The sequence below is a fragment of the Rhinopithecus bieti genome, unplaced genomic scaffold, assembly GCF_001698545.2.
Source record: "Rhinopithecus bieti isolate Rb0 unplaced genomic scaffold, ASM169854v2 scaffold_44745, whole genome shotgun sequence".
In the NCBI taxonomy this organism is placed as follows: Eukaryota; Metazoa; Chordata; class Mammalia; order Primates; family Cercopithecidae; genus Rhinopithecus; species Rhinopithecus bieti.
Window position 1 is genome coordinate 974,028 of NW_016818280.1, and position 20,074 is coordinate 994,101.

Consider the following 20,074-nt stretch of genomic DNA (forward strand, 5'->3'; position numbering starts at 1 on the left):
TGGCCTCCCAAAGTGCTGGGATTACAGGCATGAGCCATGGCGCTCGGCTACATAAACCCATTTCTTAAAAACATTTTGCCTTTTTATCCATTTTGTCAGTCTTTGTATTTAATTGGTATATTCAGAGCTTTCACATTTAAAGTTGATTGATATAGTTGTATTAATATCTGCCATGTTTTAGCATTTATTCTTTTTTTTTTTTTCTGAGATGGAGTCTCACTGTTGTCCAGGCTGGAGTGCAATGGCACACCATCTCGGCTCACTACAACCTCTGCCTCCCGGGTTCAAGTGATTCTCCTGCCTCAGCCTCCCCAGTAACTGGGATTACGGGTACCTGCCACCATGCCCAGCTAATTTTTGTATTTTTTAGTAGAGATGGGTTTTCACCATGTTGGCCAGTCTGGTTTTGAACTCCTGACCTCAGGTGATCCACCCACCTCAGCCTCCCAACAAAGTACTGGGATTACAGACATGAGCCACATGCCTGGCCTTATTCTTTTTTTAATCTTCACTTCTTTTTGTCTTCTTTTTCTGCCTTCTCTGGTTTTAACTGAGTATTTTATATGACTCAGTTTTCTCAGCCAGGCACAGTGGCTTACGCCCGTAATCCCAGCACTTGGGGAGGCCGAGGCAGGTAGATCACCTGAGGTCAGGAGTTTGAGACCAGCCTGACCAACATGGTAAAACCCCTTCTCTACTAATAATACAAAAATTAACCAGGGGTGGTGGCACATACCTGTAATCCCAGCTACTCGGGAGGCTGAGGCAGGAGAATTACTTGATCCTGGTAGGCGGATGTTGCAGTGAGCCAAGATCACGCCATTGCATTCCAGCCGGGGCGACAAGAGTGAAAATCCATCTCCAAAAAAATAATAATAAAATAAAAATAAATTTTCTTTCCTCTCAGCATTATTTATTATGCTTTAAAAAATTTTTTTAGTGATTGCTCTAGAGTTTACCATAAACATTTATAACCTAACTCTACTTTCAAATAATATTATACCACTTCGTGGGTAGTAGAAAGAGTTCCCCTCTCTTTCCTTCCTTGCCCTATGACATTGGTACCACTTATTTCACTCATTCATAACTGTAGTCATTCAAGACATGATGGCTGTTATTTCTTTGAACAGAAAGTTGTCTCTTAGATCAGTTGGGAATAGGAAATATAAAATATTCTATTTTATGTTCATTTTTTTTTTTTCTCTAACACTCTTCCTTTCTTCATGCAGATGTGAGTTTCTGGCCTGCATCATTTATCTTCTCTCTGAAAGACTTTTAACATTTCTTCCAAGGCAGGTCTTCTGGCAGCAGATTCCGGTGTCTCTTTGTTTATTTTTGTCTGACAAAGTCATTATTTCTCCTTTATTTTTGAGGCATAATTTCACTGGACACAGAATTCTAGGTTGGCAAGAGGTTTGTTTAAGCACTTTAAATATTTCACTTCACTCTTTCTGGCATGAATGGTTTCTGAAGGGAAGTGTGATGTAATGTTTTTGTGCAGGTTAAAAGAGCAGAACCTTGTGAAAGAGCTGAGGCCCCGAGACCTCCTGGAGAGCAGCAGTGACAGCGATGAGAAAGTCCCTTTGGCTAAGCCTTCCTCACTGTCCAAGCGAAAACTTGAGCTTGAGGTGGAGACAGTAGAGAAGAAGAAGAAAGGGCGGCCTCGGAAGGACTCTCGTCTCATGCCTGTGTCTCTGTCTGTCCAGGTGAGGCCAGTGGGCCCATTCTGCCTTCTTTAGCCCACCTTTCTGCACTTAGAGCTTGAAGGCCTTGTGTGCATAGTAAGCCTCAGCTGGGTGGGGCACCTTGGGAACCAGCTAGCTTAGACATGCAGCCCCTGGAATGTAGCATGGAGGCCACGCTCTTCCTCAGACCTGCCCTTGACTCACCCAGGGCCCTTGAGCAGGTTCCCTGGCGTCACCTGGCTTGTCTATAAGGTGAGGATCCTTGTAGCATTCCCCTCTGCTTCCTCCCTCCCAGGGTGGAAATGCCCTGGTCGTAGGCCCAGCCTCACTTCTGGGTGACTTGCCTTTACCAAATGCTATTCCGTAGTGTTAGAGCAAGGCTCAGGAATGTTTCTGGCTCTTCCAGTCTCCAGCTGCCCTAACCGCAGAGAAGGAGGCCATGTGTCTCTCTGCACCAGCACTTGCACTGAAGCTGCCAATTCCAGGCCCCCAGAGAGCATTCACCCTCCAGGTAAGTTCTGGGACCCTGCCAGTTCTCCCTCAGGCACACCCAGAGATTCTCTGTCCCCTACCACATACAAACCCGATCTTGTCACTTCCTTGGAGACTGGTTTCCAGTGGCTCTCTATCACCTTCTAGGGGAAGTCACAGCAGATTGGGGTACGCATCAACTCTTAGCAAAATTGCCAGCCTTTACTCTCACCCACCCATGGCCTCCGTCTGGCTTTGCCCTTGGGGTCCCAGCTGCTGGGGCTGCCGTTACCACCATATGTTCTGATGCTCTTCAGGAATCCTCTCCTGACTGGAAGCCACCTCCATTTCCACACACAGCCCTGGGCAACCTCAGGCTTGGTGTCTGTGGGACTGTGTAGTCGTGGTCTATCTCCCAGCCATCCTGCTAGCTTTGTCTTCTCAGTGTCCGGCACAGTCATCATCAGAGTTGTTTGAGCTCTTGGAATGGAAGCTTGTAAGCATGTGGTTATCCAAAACACAATTCTGGAGTAAATAATCCTTTATACCCAGAGCCCTCCTGGTCACTTGGCCCAGCACAGTATCTAGGCCTCTCCTGCCATGGTGCCGTCACACACACTGCTGCCTGTCTGCATACCCTTGTACCTCAGCTCAGGTGCCTGTCCTTGAGCAGCCTTCTTGGACCCTGTGTGCGGGTCACTTTCCACTGGCTGCACACTGCTCTGAGCCCAGGCTGGTCCTCACAGGGCACCAGAGAGCAGGCGTCAGCCCTTCCTACCATAGGTCCTTCTGGGCCACAGTGCAGAGGAATGAAGCAGGGAAGCCAAAAGGTAGGGACCCACAGGGTTTATTCTTATTGCTGGTGTGAACGGAGGCAGGGGCCCTCCCGTGGTCAGCAGCGCTTAGACGTGCTCTTGCACTCACAGGTGTTCTGACGCAAGTTCCCTCCTGGGTGCCTTGCTTCTCAGCACAGAACTCTCCCAAACTCCTCCAGCCCTTCCCCTAGGCATCTTCCCCTCCAATCACTGCTTGGAACTGTCGTTTCTGGGTCTGTGAAGGGGGCAGTCGTCCCTCGGCCCAGCTCACCCACTTGAGTGGCCACATAAGCACAGACTGGTGGTTCTGCCTATTTTTCCGTAGGGAAAATCTATTGTTCAGCTCTCCACACACGTGTGCGGCTGAGCCCATTTGGTGCCAGACACTGAACTAGGTGCTTCTCATACATGCTGTGCCATAAACACCCCTGCCAGTTTAGTCTCATTTGAGCAGACCAAGTCTCACCACCACAGGAACTGGAGAGCCCCTTTGGGGGTTTTCTAGACATTCCCTCCACGCACTGACATGATTTCTAATCTTGCCAAACACTGCCATCTTTGAAGATTCTTCAAGTAGGAGGCTAGAAACCCAAGTCTCACTCCCAGCTCAGTCCTTTGCAGTGTGCTTTTGGGCACGTTACTCCCTTGTGAGATGAAGTGGCAGGGTTGGGTGACTTTGGGGTCTTTAACCCTGGCACTGCTTCTCTTCTCTGGCTGTTCAGCTACACAGATGACAGGGTAGAAACCAGCTCCCAGCATTCTCGCTGCCCTGGGGGCCACATGTTTGGCCCTCTGGGCTTCCCGCTCAGCCCCTTTGCCCCACCTGTCCTCCACCTCCTCTGTTGGCCAGCCAGTCTGCCTCTGTATCCTGCTGCTGCCTTGGGGCCCCAGGCTACAGAGCCTTGGAGCATGTCACCTGGGCTGCGGCCCTCGTCTGAGCAGGCCCATGTGTTTACTTCATCCAGGTCAGCTCCGATCCCTCCATGTACATTGAGGTGGAGAATGAAGTGACAGTGGTGGGGGGCGTGAAGCTGAGCCGCCTGAAGTGCAACCGGGAAGGGAAGGAGTGGGAGACGGTACTCACCAGCCGGATCCTCACTGCTGCGGGCAGCTGGTAAGGGCGGGCAGGTCCTTAGCTGGCCCAGGTGACACAGGCACATATGCCATCATTCTGGGCCTGGGTCTGTCTAGGGGACGTGCATGACCCTGGGAGCGCCAGCTCCCACAGAGGCTCACACCAGGCTTCACTCCAGGCCAGGCATATGCGCTTGCCATCTCAGTCCCTGTCAGTCCCTGCAGCACCCAGCAAGGTCAGCGTCAGTATGCCCGTGTTATAGATGGGGAAACTGAGCCCCTGAGGATTACCCAGGCCAGGCTTTGAACCTGATGGCCTGATTCCCTTGTCCAGCCAGATCCCCAAAGTCTCGAGTTCCACGCTAAGGTGTGCCTGGCTCACTTTGACCTGGGCTTTTTGGATCCCAGATTTCCATCCAAGTTGGTCAGGATGGATTTCTGACTGTCCCTGAAGTCCCCATCCCAGCCCATTCCAGATTCTGCACTGTGAGGGGCACCTTGATTCAGTGATTAGTCACCCAGTATCTTCCCCTAGGTTCCTGGAACTATATGTGAGCCCTGTACCTGCCTGTGTTCAATATGGAAGGGGAATCAGTGTTTCTCCTCAGTTTCCTGCCTGATGTAGCGTCCCAGTCAGGACCACGTGGGAGACACTCAGCAGAGGTTTACAGACATGACCACTTAGATACAGTCATCATAATTACACTCTTAATCATCTGCCATGAGGTCCCATGTAAATGCTTTTACTTGTGTCAAAGCATGTGGCCTTAGGTCTTAGACCACAATTCTTGTGGTCCCTGAGTGAGTTTGTGTTGTTAGGCCTAGGGGACCCCACTGTTTGTTCTGTTCCTCCCTCGAATTCCCCCTCTGGATGAGCCGGCTAAACTCCTGGTCCCAGGCACCTGTGTGTCAGATACTGCCACAGGCTCCCACTCTCTGTCCCTCCCCCCAAGGCAGGTGGCTTCCCCAGCTGAGGGCTAAGGGGTGTCAGCACAGCCTCTCCCACAGTGACATAGCAGCTGTGGGGCAAGCCTGCTGGACCACCTGGGACCTCCCCTTCTGCTCAGTCCTGCCCAGTTCAGGCCCAGCCTGCAGACCTGCTCCCCAGTGTTACAGCCCAGAAATGATGGCTTTCTTTGCAGTGGGCTGACTTGAGGCAGGCTCTGACCACCAGAGATGGGCAGATAGAATTCAGTCACAGTACCAGCCTGGCCAGCGTAATGAAACCCCATCTCTACCAAAAACACAAAAATTAGCCAGGCGTGGTAGCATGTGCCTGTAATCCCAGCTACTCGGGAGGCTGAGGTAGGAGAATCGCTTGTACTGGGGAGGTGGAGGTTGTAGTGAGCCGAGATCACGCCACTACACTCCAGCCTGGGTGACAGACTGAGACTCTGTCTCAGAAGAAATAAGAATTCAGTCACAGCACTTTGGAGAGCTCCCTGCTGCCCGTGCTGCTTAGAGTGTTCTCTGATTCATACTCTCCAAGTAAATATTTGTAAACAAAAGCATCTCACTTGCCTCTCCCTTTTTGGAGCCAGTAGCAACAGTGTCTCATTAGGAAAGCGGTTGGCAGAGCTCCTTTCTTAACTGACCTCCTTGAGCCTGCTGGGGTGACTGGCTCAGCAGGATAGAAGTGACACAAAGCGGGGCTCTGGGTGGCTACTGTGGCCAGGATCTCACTATACTGGTTGCACATCTGCTAACTGCTGAATGGGGTCTAAGCTCCAGCCTCACCCTGGGCCTGTGGGTGGGCCTTAGGGGGCTCTCTCTGGGAAGGCAGCAGCCTGCTTGTGCAGGGCCCTCCCAGGGGCCAGGTGGTCACTCAGAGGAGAAGCTGGACAGTGTCCAGACTGTTCTGTAAGGCACTCCTTGTTTGGGAGTGACATGCATCTCCCACGCCAGCCAGACAGCCTCGTGGACACAGGGGTGCATGCTGTCATCTCTGGACTTCTCTTAGCCTGCCTTGTTAGAGACCTTCTCAGGACTGGTCTGACTAGCTGCAGCTAGGAGACTGTCCTACGGGTACTAAGTGGCCTTATCCGATAAGCAAGGCATGTTTCCTAGGTGATCATCAGAGGCATTGCTCTCCAAAGCCCCCACACCCTTTGGTCAGCATCAGCGTGAGCTTAGGAAAGCACGGGCAGCCTGTGAAAGGAGGACAGAAACCTCTTTCATCCAAGATCTCAGGGAGGCTCCAACAGCCCCACCAGCCCCACCGTAACCCAATCCACCTTACCCTCTGACTGTACCTGCTCAAGGGAGGCTCTTGTTGGGCCCAGGCAGAGGAAAGGCCCACATATCCGGGGCTACTGTCTTGGCTGCAGCACCCAGCCCCCATGACACCTGCCCCTACTCTGTCTTCTCAGTGACGTGGTGTGTGTCGCCTGTGAAAAAAGGATGCTGTCAGTGTTCTCCACCTGTGGTCGCCGTCTCCTCTCTCCCATCCTCCTGCCGTCCCCAATCTCTACTTTGCATTGCACAGGCTCCTACGTCATGGCGCTCACCGCTGCGGCCACACTGTCTGTCTGGTAAGAGCCAGGCGCAGGGTGGGGTGGGCTCCAGCCAGGGCAGGACAGGGCTGTGCAGGCCCCACCTCACTGCAGGGGCAGGGAAGGCAGTGGACAAGGCTGGCCATCAGACCCCAGAGGAGGCCCTGAGCAGTTAGTGATATTGCTTGTGTTGGGTGCCCTGGATAGGCTGAGGGCTGAGGGATGTTGTGCAATGGGGATGGAGGTGCCTGCTCAATTATCTCCTTACTGGAGCAGCTCATGCAACCAGTTGCACTGCCAGGGTTCTGTGCGGGGTTCATCAGAAATNAGGACAGGGCTGTGCAGGCCCCACCTCACTGCAGGGGCAGGGAAGGCAGTGGACAAGGCTGGCCATCAGACCCCAGAGGAGGCCCTGAGCAGTTAGTGATATTGCTTGTGTTGGGTGCCCTGGATAGGCTGAGGGCTGAGGGATGTTGTGCAATGGGGATGGAGGTGCCTGCTCAATTATCTCCTTACTGGAGCAGCTCATGCAACCAGTTGCACTGCCAGGGTTCTGTGCGGGGTTCATCAGAAATGAAGTCTTAGCTGGCAGAGTGTGGCCATGTTCCTGATGTGGCTGCTGTGACCCAGCTTCCCCCAAAGTGGTATGGGCGCTGAGGGTTCCCCGTGACTCTGTTGCCTGGGCTTTGTGCTGCATCCTTATGCAGAGGGAGTGTAGTGGCACATGGAGAGCAGAAGCCACTCGTAGCCCAGAGTCCCTCTCACTAGGAGCAGCCAGGGTTAGGGGCGCATGCAGTAGGGACCAGAGTGTCTGAGCGGCTGAGGCACACTCTGATGTGTTTACTTGGGTTGGTGAGTAAACTGTTCCCTGTCTCCCTCCTAGGGATGTTCACAGACAGGTGGTTGTGGTGAAAGAAGAGTCTCTACACTCCATTCTGGCAGGTAATGCAGGCAGCAGGCTGCCCCTACTCCCCTGGGGGCCCAAGTTCATGTCTGATGCTGCAGAAGGGCCCCGCTCAGAGAGCCAGGCTCTGGCCTCAGCACAGAGCTCTCAGTGAGGCAGGAGGTGTGGTTACGCTGCAGGAGACACACACTTTTTAGGGACATGTTTGAATGGGTCCCCAAGAGGTGACGAGCCTGGTGTGTGGCAAGGAGAATGGCTTGCCCTCCCTATTTGCCAAGGCAGTGTTTACACATTTGCTGCTGGGACTGTGGGAGCCTAGAGTTTAGATTTCTCCTTTGATGTGTTTGCAAACACTTGCTGATCAGAACACACCCAGAACTCATTCCCATGCTGTCCCCAGGAAGTGATATGACGGTATCACAGATCTTGCTGACGCAGCATGGAATCCCAGTAATGAACCTGTCTGATGGGAAGGCGTACTGCTTTAATCCGTCACTTTCTACATGGTAAGCAAGCTGACCCCCAGCACTATTCCCTGGAAGAGTGTCTGTCTGCTCTAGACAGCAGAGCAAAGGGTCATGGCCTACAGGGCTGCCTAGCCCTGCTTTTCCTGAGAGTCAGGCCCTGGAGTGAAGGCTGCTTTGACTATCTGTGCATGCTTCCCTGTCCCACCAGGACACTGCAGCCTGTGGCCTCTACCCTCAGAGCCTCTATGCAGGAGCACTGTCCTCCTGCATTATTTTCAGGAGCCACTTTTGAAAAGCCCCAAAATTGTTATGGTTTTGCTGTGGCCCCTTAGCCACCATGAGCATAGGTGAGTTGGCTTTACAGGAGCCTTACCAGGACTAGTCAATTTCTGTGAGCTTAGTAAGTACTTCAGATTTCCTCAGTGAATTAGTAAGGATGCTCATCCACTTACCTAGGCATAATGGTCTGTACTTTTCCTCTGTCCACTCAGGAATTTGGAGCCCTTTTCTGTACTTGCAAAATAATTTATACACAGAGGTCTTAACCCAGACACATGAAATATGTACGTTGTGTTCCAGCCACTCCAAGTTCTTTTCTTCTGTCTATACCTTTGGTCCTTAAGAACCAAAGCTTGCTACCTCCTAGCCCATTTTCTGCATTTTCTGTTAAGAACTGCCATGCAGAAGTCTACATTCACACTGAGACTTCTTTCTTGAAATTGGGAAAAAAAAAAAAATGCTGGGTACGATGGCTCACACCTGTAATCCCAGCACTGTGGGAGGCTGAGAGGATTGCTTGACCCCAGGAGTTTGAGAACAGCTTGGGCAACATAGTAAGACCCTGTCTCTACCAAAAAAAAAAAATTAAATAAGCCTGGTGCAGTGGCAGATATCTGTAGTCCCAGCTGCTTGAGAAGCTGAAGCAGGAGATCCCTTGAGCCCAGGAGGTCAAGGCTGCAGTGAGCCATAATCACACTACTGCACTCCAGCCTGGACAACAGAGTGAGACCCTGTCTCAATGGAAAAAAAAAACCTCTACTGCCTGCTCCCCCAAATTGCAAAATGTTGTCTATTATATATGATTGCTGTTAATGGAAATAAGCTGATTATTTAAGAAGAGAAATATTGACTCTCTATAGGCATCTTTGTATTTTGGACACGTTTACAAAGACATCCAGCTGTTCTAAAAGTGTGTGAAGAGTCTTTTCTTCACAAGGATGAAAAGGGTCCAGAGTAGGTGGAAGGACTGCCAATCTGGGATAGTTGTAGAAATAAAGACAGGTAGAGGCCTGGCATTACTCCCCAGCTACAGGACCCAGGCCATGTGGGCCCCTGGGCAGACTATGGCAGTATTTGAGCCGAGCATCAGAGCACACTGCACACAGAGGCCTGCAGTCATCAGGAACCAACATATGGAGCTGAAGTGTTCCCAGCAAGGGCCCTATCCACAGCCTTCGCCTCATTCATTTTTCCTCGGGAACAATGATCTATCAGACCCATTACCATGAAACCTGTCAGTGATAGGCGCCTGTGCGGAAGTGCAGGGGCGCTCAGCCTCTGCTGGCTTTCTGTGTCGACAGGGGCTGCTTCTCTGTGGCCTCCTTGCCAGCCTCCTCTGGTAGATCTCTTGGTTTTCCTGAGCTCTGCTCCTGCCTTTGCCTCCCCAGGAACCTGGTTTCTGACAAGCAGGACTCACTGGCTCAGTGTGCAGACTTTAGGAGCAGCCTGCCATCCCAGGACGCCATGCTGTGCTCAGGACCATTAGCCATAATCCAGGGCCGCACCTCCAAGTACGTGACCCCAGTGCCATGGCCTCTGTCCTTAGTCCTGCCCTGGGAAAGTGACTGGGTCATTGCACACACAGTCCCTATCCAGGCCTCGTATCCACCTGCCCTTCCCCTGTGCCCCAGGTGCTGGTCAGCACAGGCAGGCTGGGCAGGACAGACTAGGGGTGCTGAGGATAGTGGTCCTGCATCAGGTAATATCTTGGGGTTGGGGGCAGCAGTCACTAGCCCTGTCACTTCAGGGGCCCAGATGGCAGGTGCTGGGTGAGATACCCCAAGGGTGCCAGGAGGCACATGGCTGGGATGTGGGGATGGGCAGACAACAGATCTGGCATCTGCCAGCAGACTAGCTAGTGGACGGGAGGCCTTGGCAGCCCTGGTGTCTGCCTCCTGCCAGCTCCTTGCCTGTTGCACATGGGGGCGGTTCCTGACTCTGTAGTGCCTGCTGCCTCATCATGGAAACTCTCCTGGTCTCTGCAGCTCGGGAAGGCAGGCTGCCCGGCTCTTCTCCGTGCCTCATGTGGTGCAGCAAGAGACCACCCTGGCCTACCTAGAGAACCAGGTGGCAGCAGCACTCACCCTGCAGTCCAGCCACGAGTACCGCCATTGGCTCCTCCTCTACGCACGGTACCTCGTAAACGAAGGTGAGGCTCCTGGCAGCCCTGAGCAGCTTTCTCCTTCTGCCCCTCCATCCTCCTAGGCCTGGCTTAGTCCCTGTGAAATCAGGGAAAAGGTGTGATGGCCCAGATCCCAGCCTGCTGCTCTCCCATCAACAAGTTGGGCCCAGCAGCCTCTACCTCCCAGCCTGAGCTGCAATTAAGGCAGCTCAGCAGGCACCCAGCCCCTTAATAGGCTCTGAGGCTCTGAATAGAGTGGCCCTGAGGGTGTTCCCGCAGAGGAGCAGCAAGACAGGCCGCAGGAGGGTGGAATAGATGCCTGGGTGGAAAGACATGGTCTGAAGGAGTAGATTCTGTGTTCTGGCTCCTGCCCTGCACCACACCTTGGTAGTGCTGCTCATCAGTGAGGGCATCTTGTAGCAGTGGTTCTCTTCCTCCTCCCAGCCCCTCCTGCCCTGGACAGGCTTGCCTGATGTCCTGCACTTACTGAGGCCCTCCATTCCTGGTGCTTCCTGCCAGAGCTCTCACTCTGCTGCCTCCCCTGCAGAAAGCCAGGTATGCTGGAAGAGGTGGCTGCACTGTCCTCACAGTGACTCCAATAGCCTTACCAGCTTTTCCTCCCACTTGAGTGCAGCCTTCAGGGTGCGGCATGGGCAGGCCCTCCCAGAGCTCTTCCTGTGCAGCTTCCTGGCCTTTTTGCTTTATTTTTGTCATCACCCTCCCCATTTTGATTATAATTTAGAAAAAAATTCAGGTACAGAAAAGAGAGAGAAAATCATAATCAGACCACGAATGTAATTCCCAGAACTAACATGTCATATGTGCCTCTGGCTATGTAAATATGAGTGTGTATGTGTGTGTACATACACTTGTAAATGACAGCAAATATTACTGATCAGCTTGAAGCCTCCCCTCCCTCCCTGCAGACCACAATGATGAATTTGATGTTTACTCTTCCCACCAGGTCTATGTGGTTGCCATTATGTGTGGTCCCCAGCTTTTCTGAATACTCAGCCTTCCCAGGCCCTCATACCTCTCCTGTGGTGCTCTAGTCACATCTTCCCTGGGAGCCCCTCCTCTTACTCCACTCTGGTTTGCTTCATCCTAGGTGTTGATTGGGACTTGCTCTGATGCCCTACATCAAGTCCCTACCTCCTGTCGGCCCCGCCACCCATCTTGGGATCACTTCTGCTGCTTGCTTCTCTTTCTCCATCCTCCACGTGCCTGTTCCAGTGTCCATACACCAGTTATCCATCTTCCATTCTGTCCCTTGTTTCCTTGGCTATAAAAGGAGGAATCTAGTGTAAAAGTGGACCCCATTCACTTCCAAAATTCCTCAGATTCCAGTTTCACCTCTCTTAATCCACCCTTTTCTTTGGACAGTTTAATCCATTCGCTATTGCTTTAGCTGCCCCAAGTGCTGACAAACCCTGACACTCTACCTCCAGCCTTTCTAGCAACCCTACTGGGTGATGCCCATAACCCTTGAGTTAATGGGCCTATGCCCCCTCCACTCAGTTGCCCCTCCTCAGTCATACCTTTGCCATCTCTTACCTCCTGCGAGCTGGCCTCCCCACCCTCCTGACCTCCTCTTAACATCAGTTGCCAGCCCATATTCTCAAAGACAGATCTTACCAGCCCACAATTTCCCATATTTTCCCATCACCTTAAGGAGTTTATCACAGAATTGGCCACATCTCGTTTTTCCTCTGGGCGCAACACACAGAGGAGGTACTACAGATGTTGTCAGGGGAGTGAGCAAATGAGTGAAAATCTGCGATTATGGGTCTCAGTGCCCCACACTGAGAGACATGCGGGGGTATCTTGCCCGTAGTAGGCAATAAAATACGCATGTGTTTATTTTGATTTGATAGACACAACAACATAGCATATTCTTGATTTTTATTTCTTTTTGTAATGTGTTCCTATTTCTGTTTTGTTTTTTTTGTTTGTTTGTTTGTTTTTCTATAATTAGGGTTTGAATACCGACTTCGAGAAATATGCAAGGACTTACTGGGTCCGGTTCACTACTCCACTGGAAGCCAGTGGGAGTCAACAGTAGTGGTAGGTGCTTCTTTCATTGTTGCTGCAAGAATTCTTTCTTGAAACATGAAGGTAGAGATTTTTTAAATAAGCCAAAGGGCTTTGAATTGTGTCCCGTTAGACTTCTCCAGCACCCAGCCTCAGGTCCCAGCATCAGTGAGAGGGTGACATGCCTGCCCTCCACAACCTGGCAGGAGGTGGGCCCTGGACATCAGGAGCCACAGAGTGCTCCTCCACATGCCTATGCTGAGGGAGGCTGCCTGCACGGGCTCTGGGCTTGGTTGTGAAGACAAAAGACAGAAGGTACTTCCCTGCCTTCATGGAGCTCAGTCTGGTAGGGATGCACACATAAGCAGGGAGGCAGTTAGGTCAACAAAATATTTTCAGACTAGATTCAGACTAAGAAGTAAATAAGCAGGGTCTTCAGATGAGAGTGCCTGGGAAGGAGTGACCAGGGAAGGCCTCGCGAGAGGACACTGCAGATGAAACCCAAGGAGAAGAGTGAGACGGCCATATAGAGACCTGGAGAAAGTGTTTCCTAGTAGAAGTGAGAATAAAAGTAAAGAGTGTTTGATTTGTTTGAAGCCACTGTGGCTGGCACATAGAAGGCAAAAGGAGAGGGTGGTGTGAAATGAGGCAGGAGGTGGACCACAGAGACCTTTCGAGGAGCTAGCGTTTTCTTCTTGGCAGAGTTGTCGCAGAGGTGTCATGAACTAAAATAGAAAAACAATCAGGGAGTGTCTTCTGTAACAGTCCCAGGAAGAGATGAAGGTGACTTGGATCAGTGTGGTAGCCATGGAGAGGGGAAAGGAGACAGGTTCAAGATGTATTTTGGAGGCAGAACCAATAAGATTTGATGGGTGGTTGAATATGGAAGGAAAGAGCGTAATGAACATGTGGCACCTCCAGGTGTAGCTGCAAAAAATGGATGCCGGAACTATTGATTAAATTAGGAAAGGAACAGATTGATGGGGGACGGGAGAAGGTATGGATCTAAGAGTTAGCTCACAGTTTCATTCAGTCATTGAGCAATCACTGATGGGGCACCTCCCCTGGCCAGGCGTGGTATAGGCATGGGGCAGGCAGCAGTGAATAAGGCAGACTGAGTCCCTGCATTCGTGGATCTGCTTTCTTATGGAGAGAGACAGACTAAGCAAATGAGAAGAGGTATCTGTAGTGTCTTGAGTGGTGATGGATGCCATGGAAAAAAAACAAAAGGGCAGGGAGATACATAATACTGGCAGGACGCTGTTTCATGTTGGGCAATTAAGAAAGGCCAAACTAAGCTTGCAGTGAGCCAAGATCGCACCACTGCACTCCAGCCTGGGTGACAGAGCGAGACTCCGTCTCAAAAAAAAAGAAAAAGAAAAGGCCAAAGTGACAGATAAGCAGAGACCAGAAAAGGTGTGGGATGAAGCCATGCATATATTTGGGAGAAGAACATCCAGGCAGAGGGAAAGTGCAAAGGCCTGAGGTGGGAGAGTTTAGAATTTAAAAGGAACAGCCCAACGGGATGGTAATGGAAGGGCAGAAGGAGTTGACATCAAAAAGGCTGGAGGGTCAACCCTCACAGGCCTTGGTGTGTACAGAGGCCTAATTTTTTATTCCATTTTTAAATTTGACTGTGGTGTACCTTAATTGACTAGGTACTTTGAATCCTAGGTTCAAAGTCAAATCCCCTTAGGTCCCTGAAGGCATTGTTCCATAGACTTTGCATCCAGTTTTATTGCTAAAAAATCTATTGTCAATCTAATTTCCATTGCTTTGTAAGTACTTTGGGATTCTATCTTGGTGTTTTGAAGATTCAAAAAGCTCATTCATTCTGTGGAAATAGAGATAGAGACCAGTGATTTTCTTCGTTTTTCCTATTTGATTATTTCTTCCCTTTCATTTTTCCTATCATCTGAGAGATGTAATATCCTCTCTTTTTAAAATCAGCTGTATCGCTGGGCGCAGTGGCTCATGCCTGTAATCCCAGCACTTTGGGAGACCAAGATAGATCACCTGAGGTCAGGAGTTCAAGACCTGCCTGGCCAACATGCTGAAATCCTGTCTCCACTAAAAATATAAAAATTAGCTGGGTGTGGTGGCATACGACTGTAATCCCAGATACTGGGGAGGCAGAGGCAGGAGAATAGCTTGAACCCAGGAGAAGGAGGCTGCAGTAAGCCAAGATTGCACTACTGCACTCCATCCTGGGAGACAGAGCAAGACTCCGTCTCAAGAAAAGGAAAAATTAAAAAAAAGTAAAATCGGCTGTATCAGGCCAGGCGTGGTGGCTCATGCCTATAATCCCAGCACTTTGGGAGGCTGAGGTGGGTGGATCACCTGAGGTCAGGAGTTTGAGACCAACGCAGCCAACATGGTGAAACCCTGACTCTACTAAAAAACAAAAATTAGCTGGGCTTGGTGACATGCACCTGTAATCCCAGCTACTCAGGAGGCTGAGGCAGGAGAATTGCTTGAACCCAGGAGGCAGAGCCAAGATCGTGCCATTGCACTCCAGCCTGGGCGACAAGAGCGAAACTCCATCTCCAAAAAAAAAGGCCGGGCGTGGTGGTTCATGCCTATAATTCCAGCACTTTGGGAGGCCAAGGTGGATCAGATTATGAGGTCGGGAGTTTGAGACCAGCCTGGCCAACATAGTGAAACCCCATCTCTACTAAAAATACAAAAAATTAGCCAGGCATGGTGGCGGGCACCTGTAATCCTAGCTACTCGGGAGGCTGAGGCAGGACAATCACTTGAACCCAGGAGGTGGAGGTTGCAGTGAGATCACGCCATTGCACACCAGCCCAGGCGACAGTGTGAGACTCCGTCTNAGGTGGGTGGATCACCTGAGGTCAGGAGTTTGAGACCAACGCAGCCAACATGGTGAAACCCTGACTCTACTAAAAAACAAAATTAGCTGGGCTTGGTGACATGCACCTGTAATCCCAGCTACTCAGGAGGCTGAGGCAGGAGAATTGCTTGAACCCAGGAGGCAGAGCCAAGATCGTGCCATTGCACTCCAGCCTGGGCGACAAGAGCGAAACTCCATCTCCAAAAAAAAAGGCCGGGCGTGGTGGTTCATGCCTATAATTCCAGCACTTTGGGAGGCCAAGGTGGATCAGATTATGAGGTCGGGAGTTTGAGACCAGCCTGGCCAACATAGTGAAACCCCATCTCTACTAAAATACAAAAATTAGCCAGGCATGGTGGCGGGCACCTGTAATCCTAGCTACTCGGGAGGCTGAGGCAGGACAATCACTTGAACCCAGGAGGTGGAGGTTGCAGTGAGATCACGCCATTGCACACCAGCCCAGGCGACAGTGTGAGACTCCGTCTCAAAAAAAAAAAAAAAAAAATCAGCTATATCATTTTTTATGCTTTCAGTTCTTCGCCACATTTTTAATGTAGTCTTTTATCTACTTTAGCATAATAATCTTAGTTATTTTAAAGCTTTATGTCTGATAATTCTAGTATCAGGAGCCTTCACAGATCTATTTTTGTTGCCTATAAATATTTCTGCTGTTTCTCATTCAGATTGTCTTATCTCCTTATGTACCTGGTTATTTTTTACTGTCTGGTAGACATAGTATTTGAAAAATTTATTGTAGAAATAGTTTGAGGCCTAAGATGATGTTATCTTCTTCTACAGAACACTTCTGTTTGCTTCTGCCGACTTCTTGGCAGTAGCACTGTAGGGATGCCACGATCCTGTTCAGGGACTGAAGTTTTGTAGACTGCCTGGAACTGAAAGCTGGGTCCTAGCTGGTGTAGATGCTGGTTTACTTCCAGTTGACACTTATTCTAGGTTGCATACCTTTGGAATACCAGGACAAAGGAGGGGTAAGTTAACAGGGCCCTAGCCCCTGCTTTGGTCCCCCTAGGCCCTCAAGTAACTGTTTGTTTTTCCAAGACAGAGTCTCGCTCTGTCGCCCAGGCTGGAGTGCAGTGGCACAATCTCAGCTCACTGTAACCTCCACCTCCTGGGTTCAAGCGATTCTCCTGCCTCAGCCTCCCAAGTAGCTGGGATTACAGGCACATGCCACTACGCCCAACTAACTTTTTTTAGTAGAGGCGGGGTTTCATCGTGTTGGCCAGGCTGGTCTCAAACTCCTGACCTCGGGTGATCTACCCACCTCAGCCTCCCAAAGTGCTAGGATTACAGACATGAGCCACCGCGCCCAACCCAGACCCTCAAGTTTAGTAGAAGTTCTGCCTAGCCTCTTCCTCATGGACAATTATTTCCAAAGCAAAGACATCGCTCTTTGGATTTCTGTCTTCCCCACACCATGGCTCAGTTATTTATCACTAACGCATTAGCTCTCAGAAGTTTGCTTCTATTTGTCCACCTTTTTTTCTTTGTTGTCAGTGAGGAAGCCTGTTCTGAATTGCATGGTCTGTTAATAGAAGGAAAGCTTTGTGATATCTTCTCAGATATCAGCTGCAGATGCTAACATTTTCTAAAATAACGTGTTCCCTGAATTATCTGCCTTTTCTGGTTCAATCTTTGATTTGTTCATTGTGGTCTTTCCTTTAGGACATTTTACCCTATCTGGAAATCCTTGGTTATCAGGTTGTAGTTACAAGTGAAGGACCCAGATTGGTAGTGCACTCAGGTCTCTTTTTCAAGAGTACAGCTGTTTGCTTAGCACATCTCACCTCCAGGACAGGCTGATGAGCCATCTACTAGAGTGGGAGGCAGGCAGATACCTGCCCAACGAGTCCCGATCATGGGCAGATTGTGGCGCTTCATTCTGTCAGCCTTAGCCCAGGATGCCAGCCAAAGCTCACTATAGTAGTTCTCTTTCTTAGCCTGAAAGTAAGCACTCTGGGTCATGGTGGTACAGACAGAAGGAGCCACAAACAGGCTACCATTTGATGGCCATGATTTCTTCTTCTCCCCTCCTTCCTGCTGATTGTTCTTACCCACTCCAAACAGGACACTTCACTGAGGCTCTGCCTAAGAGAATCTGTGGTTCCCCTCCCAGAGTCACCTGTCAGTATGTACCACCTGCTTTCCACCCTCTGTAAAGGTCTACTAGCCCTTCCCTCATGGTTACAAGGTGGCTTCCATGTCCAAGATCAGGGAAGGAGAGAGAACAGGAGAAATCTAGCAACAGCAGCATTCACCCTGTCATCAGAAAAGAAATGCTCTCCCAGAAACTAGTCTGTGCCTCACAGGCAACCATTAAATCACTTGGGCACCCACCCCTACTGCAAGAGAGGCTGGGAAAATGAGCAGCTTTTCTGCCTCTGTATAAAGAATATGTAGGAGAAGAGAATTTAGAGCAGACATAGACATAGCCAATCCCAGTGTCTTCTGCCATATCCTCTCCTGATCTCAACACTATTCTGAATTTGTTCCTTTTTTTCTTTTGTTTACTGTCTTTTCATCTAGATATTGGGGCAGAGGAGATGAGTGAGCATGAGCCTTCTGTGCTCTTGTTGAGTTTATCAACGCTTTTTTTTTTTTTTTTTTTTAGACGGAGTCTCTCTGTCACCCAGGCTAGAGTGTGGAGTATAGTGGCGTGATCTTGGCTCACTGCAGCCTCTGCCTCCTGGGTTCAAGCGATTTGCCTCCCGAGTAGCCGGGATTTCAGGCACGTGCCACCCGTGCCCAGCTAATTTTTCTATTTTTAGTGGAGACGGGGTTTCGCCATGTTGGTCAGGCTGGTCTTGAACTCCTGACCTCAGGTGATTCGCCCACCTCAGCCTCCCAAAGTGCTGGAATTACAGGGGCGAGCCACCACACCCGGCCTTATTTATCAACACTCTTATGGTGAGAATTGGTCATTCAAGTGGAGCTGATCCTTCAAATAACTGGGAAAATATAGCTGTGGTTGGAGGATGGACTTCCAACCAGCCATGCTGACTCAGCAGCCCTCCCAAGAAGGCTTCTTAGGAGAGCATCGTTTCATATATTTAAGAGCCGCTTGTGTTTCCTTTTTTTTGAACTATCTGTGGAAATAATTGTTGCCATTTGTTTTTCTTATTGGTTTGTAGGAACTCTTTATATATTATAGGAGGTCTTTATATACTCTGATTTGAGCTGCCAGTGCACCACAGGGATGCCAAAGGTTCAGATTTCTTTCAACTTCAAGGATCGTTTGCATGGTTCAGTGTGCACGGAAGGAAAATGGGAAGCAGAAGGTTGGGACACTAAGCAACCACCTTTCAGGTTCCTGGGCTCTGTTCTGGCTCCAGCCTCCCCAGCCAGGCTCTGCTCTTAGGAAACCTTCCTTTGGTGTGGTCTTCAGTGTAAGACAGGTGTCCCCAACCCCTGGGCCACAGACCAGTCAGCAGCAACATTAAGGAGCACAAACCGTATTGTGAACTGCACATACGAGAGATCTAGATTGTTCTCTCCTTATGAGAATCTAATGCCTGATGATCTGAGGTGGAACAGTTTTATCCTGAAACCATTTTCCCCTACCCCGCTGGTCCATGAAAAAATTGTCTTCCACAAGACCAGTCCTGGGTGCCAAAAAGGTTAGGGACTGCTGCTGTAAGACCTGTGGCAGTGACCAGAGAGATGGTGATTAAGTTGTGTGTTGCAGGCCGTACAAAGAGCTATATACATCGCATCCTGAAACAGTGGAGAAAACCATCCTTTACTGAGAGCCGAAGGGTGAGGAAATCTCAGTAATACTTGGTCGCTCTTTATACTGGCTTCAGGCCAGAGGGCAAGTCCTCTTGCAGCTCTTGCAGCTTCTTCCTGGTACCACAGGCAGGCAGAATGTTTTGCTTTGTTTATAGTAGTTTTTCGCTGAATCTTTAGGGTTTTCCATATATAAGATAATGTCATCTGTGAACAGAGATAATTTTACTACTTTTTTCCCAATTTGGTTGCCTTTTATTTCTTTTTCTTGCCTAATTGATCTGTCTAGAACTTTTAATACTATGTTAAATATTAGTGCTGGAAGCAGGCATCCTTCTCTTGTTCCTGATGTTAGAGGAAAAGCTTTAGTCTTTTACCATTAAGTACGATGTTAGCTGTGGGCTTTTTATTTATGGTCTTTATTATGTTGAGGTAGTTTTCTTCCATTCCTAGTTTGTTGAGTGCTTTTACCAAGAAAGAGTGTTGAATTTTCTCAGATGCTTTTTCTGTAGTAAGATGATCATATCATTTTAAAATTTTCTTTAATTTCTTTTTTTTTTCTTTTCTTTTTTTTTTTTTTTTTTAGACGGAGTCTTGCTCTGTCTCTGGGGCTGGAGTGCAGTGGCCGGATCTCAGCTCACTGCAAGCTCCGCCTCCCGGGTTTACGCCATTCTCCTGGCTTCGCCTCCCGAGTAGCTGGGACTACAGGCGCCCGCCACCTCGCCCGGCTAGTTTTTTGTATTTTTTTTAGTAGAGACGGGGTTTCACCGTGTTAGCCAGGATGGTCTCGATCTCCTGACCTCACCCGTCTCGGCCTCCCAAAGTGCTGGGATTACAGGCTTGAGCCACTGTGCCCGGCTAATTTTCTTTAATTTCATTAATGTGATATATTACAATGATTGGTTTTCATATATTAAACGATTCTTGCATTCAAGGAATAAATCCCACTTAGTCATGGTGTGTAATTCTTTTAATGTGCTTTTGAATTCTCTTTGCTAGCATTTTGTTGAGGGTTTTTGCATCACTGTTTACAGAGGATATTGGGGCCGGGCGCGGTGGCTCAAGCCTGTAATCCCAGCACTTTGGGAGGCCGAGACGGGCGGATCACGAGGTCAGGAGATCGAGACCATCCTGGC

General features: G+C 49.7%; 1 protein-coding gene across 7 annotated transcripts in view; it reads left to right on the forward strand.

The window, feature by feature from the left end:
• Nucleotides 1-20,074, forward strand: part of HIRA (histone cell cycle regulator) — a 107,511-nt gene that overhangs the window by 69,759 nt on the left and 17,678 nt on the right. For 6 of the 7 annotated variants that reach the window (XM_017856659.1, XM_017856663.1, XM_017856665.1 and 3 more), the window contains 8 exons: nucleotides 1,502-1,706; nucleotides 2,092-2,196; nucleotides 3,937-4,085; nucleotides 6,415-6,576; nucleotides 7,421-7,479; nucleotides 7,842-7,947; nucleotides 9,576-9,698; nucleotides 10,173-10,336. In XM_017856659.1, the coding sequence (XP_017712148.1) occupies nucleotides 1,502-1,706; nucleotides 2,092-2,196; nucleotides 3,937-4,085; nucleotides 6,415-6,576; nucleotides 7,421-7,479; nucleotides 7,842-7,947; nucleotides 9,576-9,698; nucleotides 10,173-10,336 (1,073 nt within the window). Of the gene's footprint in view, nucleotides 1-1,501; nucleotides 1,707-2,091; nucleotides 2,197-3,936; nucleotides 4,086-6,414; nucleotides 6,577-7,420; nucleotides 7,480-7,841; nucleotides 7,948-9,575; nucleotides 9,699-10,172; nucleotides 10,337-12,284; nucleotides 12,374-20,074 lie in introns of all 7 variants that reach the window. The other variant, XM_017856660.1, reaches the window with a different exon arrangement.